Genomic DNA, 9575 nt, shown 5'->3' on the forward strand with positions numbered 1-9575 from the left:
ATTTGGTACCAGAAATCTGTGAACTGCAAATAACTGTCCACCATTTTAAATTTCTGCCACAAAGAAGATCTATTTCTAAATCAAATTGTATTCATTATGTATATTTTTCATGACACTGTCTTTAATTTGTAACCTTTAATCGATTGTCTCTACCAATGGAAATTGGCATAAAAAACAACAACTATGTTGTATGCATTCAACAGCCCTATTACAAATCTCCACACACATACCAAAACATCATGCTATTCTAAGCCTGTTGATCTTGTTTTAATATTTTACATTATTGCAGAAAGGCAATGAGGGAATTACATTTCATAGTGCTGAAAGTGAGTGGCTAAATTCAGTTCTGTCCTCAAAATAGCTTGAGACAACACAGCTCCATGCCAAGGATGTAGCCCCGTGCTTGCAGAGAGGCAGGTGTATGTAGCAAAGTTTGGCCTCGGGCTGACCTAAAAATCGTGCATGGTAAGTCTAATAAACCCCTGTTCTGTCCATCGCCTGTGCTCTTCTGCTCCTCTTCACTTCCCTAAATCTTGGGCTTGTTCATGACTTGTTCTGGTTGAGGAGATTCAGGGAGGTCACAGCTTGTGTTGATGTAGCTCTTCCCTTATAATTCACCGATAATTTACCAGATTTTGTTCATATTCTGTGAAACAAGCAATTATGCTCCACATTCTTCTGTTAAATATGATAGTTGATGATGTATTCATTATTTACCTAGCTTGTATTGTCACAACAACCGTGGATATGATGGATTTTATCTTGTAAATTCTGCTTCCCTCCTTTATCTTTCACAGGGAGCTGGACCTACATATCCTATGGCTCTCATAATGCAGTGCTGCATTCCTCCTCTTGGCACAGGCTCTCTGCTTAACTGCTGCTAGCGCTCACTCTCTCTCACCCCCCTCTCTCGCTCCTATCTTTCCTCAGCCTCACTCTCCCTCTCACAATGCAGAGCCAGCAGAAAGCAGGTCTCTCTCTCTCCTCTCTTGGCTTTACTGACACACAGAGTGAGGCAGAGGGAGAAGAAATCAGAGAGGGGGTGGAGAGAGGAGAGAGGCAGAGTAAAGGAAGAAGCAAAAGGAGAAAGAATCAAAGGTTTATGGAACAGGAATGAGGCTGCGGGTGTGCTGGGCAGCCTGTGCAGCCTGTGCACAGTTGGATCCAAAGGGCATCTGTGAAGCGAATTTTCGAGGCAGTCGTGGCTGACACGGTGCAATATTTTAATGCCTACCACATATGAATCATGTTATTATGGCAGCATTGTGTTGCCAAATTCTGCAGGCTTTCTTGTAATGCTGATGCAGCATAGTGAAATAGTGGGAGTTTCAGTTGTGACATACACTAAATATACATTGATTACTTAAGTGTATTTGCATGTGGCTGATTAGTATATGAATAAATTCCACTATTTCTAAAAGGCATATCTAAATAGGGTCAATCACTGTCTGAGATTGTATGTTTTTCTGTTCACATCTAGTTTTTGAGTAGGCTCTGGCCTGTGTTTATTCTCTATTGTCTTGTTTTGAAACAATTGACATGCCAGTGGTGCATGGGTGACATGTATACTAGTGGGATGTTCTTTCTGAAAGTACCATTGCTATCACGACAGCAATGTATCATCCATTAAAGCAGTTGTTTTAATACTGTAACATGCTTTTATTAGTCATGGTTTAGTGTAGTTAAGTGTATTTTGTATGTATAAAATAGCAGGACATCCATTTATTCCACTTTACAGCACTACGATAAACAATTCATTAAAATATTATTTTGATTTATATTGTGGCACTATAATAGACCAGCAATATAGACATGCAGGTGAAAATAAATAATAATGAAAACATTTAAAAGAGAAACATAAGGACTATGAATGCAACACAATTAGCTAATAAAGTAAGTCAAATAAGAGACATTTAATATGCAAAAAAAGCAACATCTGGAAAGTGAAGTGACTTGGATTATGTATGTGTGTGCACTGCGAGAGAAAACAGCAGGGTAAATCTATACTAATAATTAATATGAATGCTCTATATTCATATATATACATATATCAAGATATCGAAATATATATATATATATATACATATATATAGATGTATACATATATATATATATAGAGAGAGATAGACATCTAGATATCTAGATATATATTTCCCGATATATATTTCTATGTTTATATATATTGATATATATATATATATATTTAGATACATCTATATATATATATATATATATATATATATCTGTATATATCAATATAGATATATATATATCAATATATATATCTATATATCAATATAGATATATATATGTATATATACATCTACATTGATATAGTTGATATATGATATAGTTATCTATATTTAGATACATATATATATATATATATATCGATGGTAGTTCATTTCTAGTGCATTGCAAAAATATTGCAAGCTGTGTTTTGTCAATGCCGTTATATAGCAGAAGCATGATATGACTTGACTGGATTTATAACTTTAAACATTCTACCATTTATTCATCATTATTTTATGTTGACATTTTTATTTTTATTCTCCAAACAACAGTCTTATACAGCTCCTTTGCTTGTGTGTGTCTGTTTTCTGTTTGTTCCTGTCAAATTGCTATCATGGATTAATAAAGTTGTGTTGAATTGAATCAAATTTAATTGAAATTAAAGAGCAATTTCAAGATTTCACAGAAACAATAATGATGCTGTATATGTGTAACAGAATGCTATAAACTAAAGTCGTATTTAAATGATTTTTTAACTAACTGTATCTGCCACATCATTGGACTGAGGAAAAATAAATCTTAGAAGGATTATCTTTGGTCCAATATTTGACTTAATTGACCAGGTTTGTAGCATCCCACACACAACAGCCACATGGACACTAAAGAGCTAGTAAGAAGGTTAAAACTGGAGTGTGGAGTGTTTGTCTCCCCCCTCTGGCAGTGAGAGTAATTACCATAGGGGAGACTACATAGCGGCGGAGCAGCAGCTAGGAGTATAGCAGAAGCGACATTTTTGGAGTGGATGGTCCAGAAAAATAAATAAATTCCGGTTCAGAAAAAGGAGAAGAGAGGAAAAGTAAAATGTTACATGAGAAGACTTGAAGAGAGATGCGGCAAGCTCACCTGCAGACATACGTGCAGCAACAGACTCCAGACAGTAACTCCGGTATACTGCGAACAATAAAGAGAGCTTTCCCTGCCGGCGAAAGGCTTCATCAGCATTGTGCCATGTACTAAGGCTGAGTCCTTACCGCAGTGGCCTGAGTTTGAATTGCTATCATGGATTAATAAAGCTCTTTGCTACATGTCATCCCTTGTCTCTCCCCCTTTCCTGTCTGTCGTTGGCCTTCAGCTGTACTATCAAATAAAGGCATAAAAGCCCAAAAATAACCTTTAATTAAAGTAAAAGTCCCAAACTCCAGCTTTAAGATATAAAGTTGGCCAACAATTTTGAAATGGTTACAAGGTCCAAAAAACTGTCGAGAGGCAAGTTCAGATTTCAGAGTCTACGAACATTTCAATGCTGAAGAGGAGTTGGAGCCGCATCACTTCTAGCAGAAAAATGAAAAAACGTTACCAGGATACGACATCAATCTGGGATTTACCATCACAGAGGAACAGCAAAGGTCATGTAGGCGAGGAGGCTCTTTCATTGTTACATTGTTGGCATCTTGCAGTGGGAAGAGCATTGGAAAATTTGGGTTGGTACATAGTGGTACATGGTCTGAATAACTCTGTTATAATAAATATGATGAATTAATTATGCTAATTAAATGGCGATGATGGCTGTTAAACAATAAGTAGAAACATATTAGCAACACGATGATGCTTGGCATTAGGTGATGAGCTCATACTAGAACAACATGTACACTTTGATACCAACAGATTTAACAACATTTTACAGCGTGACATTATTATGTATAAGTCTCAAATAAATGACAGGTTCAAATATAACCATTTTATGCTAATTGAATGATGCGTAGTTTAAAACAAAAAAAACCCACTGAAATCATACTATATTAGGTAGTAGATCAAATCCTTCATTGATACCACAAAGACGGTCCTTCTAAATACTCACGAGAGCACCAGATGTAATCTACTAATCAAAATAGCCCCCAACAGACAGGGTGGTGCAGTTAGAGAGCATATACCTTTTTCACAGCTGCCATTTTGAATTGTAAAAGTAGGAAAAGCTTGTGTTACTACTAACATAAACGATGGGGTTGTGTCCCAGTAAGCCATGACAGTGTGACAGTGAGCCAGCATGCACAATACAAGGTCCCTGAAACTGAAGCAGCTAAATGGAATTCAACCATCATTCATTTGATTTACATCTGTGTTTTTCCTACTGTGAAATGTCAAAATGTCTTCGGTAAAAAAAAGACCTACTGAGAGGTGCATGTATAGTTTTGGTCTATTGGGATTTATTATTTGATCGTGGAATTTATTGATAATGAGAAAAATATAGAATAATGTAAGCCGAACATGTACTTCCAAATATGTTGAATATATGTAATAAAGTGACGTCATCATGGCGTCAAACGTTCTACCACAAACTAAGGAGCAGATGAAGAAAAAGAGTAAAATATAACTGAAATAAAAAAATTCAAAACACAATCCAAATGATTAGTAAAATAAATGATTGTATTTTATTCAGATATTTGCTTTGATTAAAAAAATGGCATTAGAAGTTTTAATGATGTATTATAAGTTAATAAGAGCTAGTGTTAGGAAGTTAAACAGGTCATTATTCCCTCTAATATCTGTTTTATTCTGCTGTGAGAACATCTCCTTCAAACAACTGAATTTATTCAAGTTTCTCACCACAAACTACATTTTACAAGATTACAATGAAGACATCATTATAATGTTATAATTTACCTCTGCCCAGTACTCACCTAGCTCTGTTAGCCTTAGCTGTTAGCTCCGTTGTTTAGCTAACATTAACAAATATATTGGGTACCAGCTCCTAGAAAGACAGAGGCAACTACTTTATATAGTGTCCTTATGTTAATAAGTGAGTGGTGTGTGTTCATTAGTCTCTCACTGAGTTATATGTTCCAGCTAGACAGGCCTATGGCTTTTCTGCGTGTTGATCCCCGAGCACACGGTAAAGCTTGGCACAAGGTCAGCTGTGAGTCCTCTCGCTGTAACAGAGAAGCACCCACAGATCCTCCACACACGAGCCGGCCTGGACCTGTGTGCATGGCTTCATGTGCTGAGTAAGTACTGTGAGAACAGAGGTGAGGGGCCCAGGCGGGAACTCTTCCAAAAGGACGCAGAGTTCTCTGATCACGGCAGGACGCGGCGTCATCTTTTCTCTCTGACTCTCAGGTGACAGCAGAGAGAGAAAGAGACAGGGGTGGATTAAGTGATGGTCTGTGTCTGTGTAACTGTCTGTGTGGAGCTACATACATATGAACCTTAGGCGAGAGAGACAACCTCTGTGGAGCAGCAATCTTCTGCACTCACTGTCAATCCCTTCAGTTGTTTTATCTGGTATTTGGCATGAACGGTTATACAAATATGCTGATGAATGAAAAGTAGAACAGTATCCTGTTTCAGTCCACTTTTATTTCAAGCTGAGAAGTCATTCTAGTTAGAGGGCCTCTACATGTCTCTCTGGTTATTAGTCTTGCGGTAGGCAGAACAATGACAGATTTTTATTTGAATTCTGTAAAAGATATTTACATTTATTGTGCACATATGGCAACTGGTTATGGTTTCGAAGGTATCATAGTGGCCTAGTGGACAACAATGCATTCCATATAACTGCAATGCCAATGGTTCCTTTCTGGTTCAGGACCTTTGTTGCCTTTTGTACCCTCCCCCAAATGTCTTGTTTTATTTCTCAAACCTAAATCTATTCAATTTACAATGATATAAAACACAGAGAAGCATCAGATCCCTGCATTTGAAAAGCCAGAACCAGAGAATGGATCAAGTTTTGCTTGAAAATGACATAGGCCTAAACGATTCATCAATAATTAAAAAAAGCAGCTTAATTTTCTGTCAATTGACTTGTTTCAACGCTACATCATAGAAACCAACGGAGAAACGTAAGTGTAAAAATAAATCTGATGACCACATTTGGTTCAGCTCACAAGTCTTTTAGATTGGATCTACCATCTGGTTATTACTCCGGTATTTTGAATTTAAAGTTCATACTAAAATTGCCAATATTGTTTAATGTCAAATAAATTAAAAATAATGCAACAACGAGTACCAAATTGCAATAATAATGAACTCCAAATCTAGTTGACAACATACATTTTTTATGGTGCCATTTGAACTATGTTGCTACATTTCTTCAGTCTCTGTACGTTTGACAGTGTAAAAATAATATCTCAGGTGTTCCCAACATGAGTAAAAAAGACTGTTATGTACTGTTAAACTGGCAGTATTTGAACAAACATGGCTGCACAGATTCAGTGACTAAACCTGGGAACCTGGAAACTGTCTATTGCAAAGAAGAAGAAAAAAAGAGTTATCTACTAAAAGCACAAACCTACCTGGACACTGATTGGTTTGCAGAATAATCTTTTAGCTGTTTTGAATCGTGACTGAACTAAGACGAGGTGTTTGCTGGCTCAATGGGAGGGTCTACACTACACTATGATAAACCTTCAAATACATTTCACACATGGACAACCAACATTACCTAATGAGGATTTCCTCATTGGGTAATGTAGTAGGGCCTGTCTTCATAGGCCATGGTTATAATTAGTTACACTGCTATCTTATGAATATTTAATAATACTGTATATACTACAAAAATGAATGTGTAAAAATCTATACAGTCTAATGAATTTCTTAATGTATTCAATAAAAAATGAATAATTAAAACACTTGGAAATGTCAACAAAACCTCTTAGGATATTATCAGAGATTTAAATACATTTCAGCAAGGTCAAAGATAAACCTCACAACACTGCAATCACCTCATTCAGCATTTTCTTCTAAATGTGTGTCTACGAGCCTCTTGTGTTTCAGTCACACTGTTCGCCATACACATGGTGTATAGGTAAAGGACTGATAGGAACCACTCATTTGATTCCGGATTTAAATTGTAAGTAAGACAACTGGTTATCAAAAACATTGCTGACAGAACACACTTTACACAATATGTCATTGCGCACTCATAGATTTTACCCTGGTGTAGCTTTTGGCTACTGAAATGCATGAAAGGAAATAAGAAATCTGCTCATTTACCTTAATTTCCTAATGAGAAAATAATGGTGATATTTATAAAAACGAGAGAATTATAGGAACAGGAAAAAAGGTTTTTATCTGGTTTCTGTCTGATGCTTGGGGGCTGAATGCAACAGAGCACATCCTGGTTTAACCAAAATCACATTTTCCCCCAAGATTTCATGAATCTGAATAAATTAATATACAGCACATACCTGAGGTCAGCAATTCTGTATAAATAGTTTAAAAGCTTAAGTATCAAAAGATGTTACACTGTGCTGCACACAACAGATAAACTACACATTTTACACAATGCACATTTCTACATTATAAACAAAAGTTACATTTATAAAAAAAACCTGGACTCAGTACTGAATAAAATCTCATATTCTCTACATGTCCTCCTCATCAGCAGCTTCACATGTGACTGAGATGATAAAAAAAAAATTCTGAACAATAGCAATATAAATATATTTGTGACTTAAACTGGCCAAATGCAATGTGCCATTAGCAGAAATGGAGTCTCATTGACTAATTTAGTCCACCTTAGCTTCACTGAGGCAGAGGGCATGGAGAACATTCTGTGTGGATGAGATGGTGCTCTGACAGAGAAGCAAAGCATGTTGGGAATCTGGGGCAAGAAAATCAAACCTCAGAACGTTTTCATGATGTGAACTGACTGCATATGTGTTCCCAGCAGATAGATAAATAGATAAATATATGGAAATGAAAGGAATCTGCATTCTCTGTATGTTTGGCCTTCTCTACTGCAAAGGTTTAAGTGTCCTCTATATCATTCACTGTAACCTCCATAACTGAGCAATGAAATTCAGGTGGTCTAACCTCTGTGCAGAGAGAGCAAAGAACCACAGAGATCCTACCACCTGTGAACCTGAACAGCACAGCCACTATAGCAATATAACCTTGAGAATGCAATTCAGGATGTCCCCAAGCAAAGTGATGAAATGAAAGCTGAGTGATGACATCTTTCCCACTTTTCCCTATTCCATTTTACTGCCACCACACCCACTGTTACTCATGTTCTTAGTACCCCCGCAGACCCCCCCACCGACTCACCTGCTCTGCCTATCTGACCTCCCCATCCCTCCATCCCTCTATCATCATGCCCTGGTCACCTCCACTCACCTGTTCTATCTTGGCGAGCCATTCTTTATTGCGGGCCAGTTCCGCCATAAAGGCCTGGTGCTTCAGCCACTTCCTGTGAAGCTTTTGAGCCTCGTCCCGCGCCGTGTCTCGGGCCATAAGCATCTTCTCTTCCACCCGCTGTCCCAATCACTCAGCTAGGGGAGACAAAAATAGCCACCATCAGGAGCCCAACGCTCGAGCCAGCCCTTCTTCCCCCCTTTCCCACAGGACGTCCTGCCTGCCTCCTCTATTCAAGAGCCACCCGCTCTGCTGAGCTCTGCAGGGGCCTGGCTACCTGTGCTGTCACCACCCACCCCAACCCCCACCAGACACCCTTTTCTGGAGAGAAAAAAAATCAAGATAAGCACCTCAGCAGCAGTGGTAGCAATTGAAGCACTCAAGCCCTTCCTTTGGGTTGCCCCTGGGTCCTCATGCCCTACTGCTTCATGGGTCTTGCGGTCCTGATGCTGCAGTGCCTGCTAGCCAGTCTCAGAGAAGGCAAAAACAACCAGCGAAATAGAGGAAATGCGCCAATGACAACACTGGTACAGAATGCCACACACATCCGAGATTCTTTTCGGGTTGTGGGTTATCTTCTAGCTCCAAATGACGATTACAATCCAGCCATCAGTGAAGGTGTAGATGTAGCATAGCCACAGAAGAATCTTTCAGCCGGGGCAAACCTGACCATCCACCACTCACTAGACCCAGTCAATCTGTAGTCCGGGCTAATGATGCTGTAGACAGGAGGAGGAGGAGGAAGAGTTGGAGTGGGAGGAGCAGGGTGAATGGGATGCAGAGGCAGTGCAGAGGAGGCCGGATAACATAAGCTATCCACTCTTGAAATGCATCGTTCCCTCCGCTGCAAAGATGTACACGTAGGCTGCTGTGAGATAGCACACTATTTTCTCTCCTCAGTTCCCCTTCCTCGTGTCCCCGAACAGCTCAACCGCGGTTGGTGCATGCTGCTGCAGTCCTTGCCTCTCAGCTACGCTCCTGTGTGTGTGCGTATGTGTGCTTGCGTGAGTGTGTGTGTATGCAATCACAATCAGCACTGCAGTGCCGGAGCAGAGAGAGAGAGAGGGAGAGAGAGCGAGAAGGAGGGGAGAGAGGGGGGAAACGGCAAGAGGAGAGGGGAGAGGGAGACAGGGAGAGGAAATGGAGAAAGGGGGAGCGCCAGATCAAAAAAAGAAGGAGAGAGCAAGTCAAAAGAGGGAAAAGATGGT

The 9575-nt window shown here is 39.1% G+C and overlaps 1 protein-coding gene across 2 annotated transcripts in view; it reads right to left on the reverse strand.

The window, feature by feature from the left end:
* Positions 1 to 9331, reverse strand: part of sptbn4a (spectrin, beta, non-erythrocytic 4a) — a 31191-nt gene extending 21860 nt beyond the window's left edge. The window contains exons 1-2 of one of the 2 annotated variants that reach the window (XM_029448668.1): positions 8718 to 9331; positions 8350 to 8504 (exon numbers count right to left, since the gene is read on the reverse strand). In XM_029448668.1, the coding sequence (XP_029304528.1) occupies positions 8350 to 8472 (123 nt within the window). In that variant the 5' untranslated portion in view covers positions 8473 to 8504; positions 8718 to 9331. Of the gene's footprint in view, positions 1 to 8349; positions 8563 to 8717 lie in introns of those variants that run through there. The other variant, XM_029448669.1, reaches the window with a different exon arrangement.
* Between the last annotated feature and the right edge of the window lie 244 nt (positions 9332 to 9575).

The sequence above is a fragment of the Cottoperca gobio genome, chromosome 14 (genome assembly GCF_900634415.1).
Source record: "Cottoperca gobio chromosome 14, fCotGob3.1, whole genome shotgun sequence".
Lineage (NCBI taxonomy): Eukaryota > Metazoa > Chordata > Actinopteri > Perciformes > Bovichtidae > Cottoperca > Cottoperca gobio.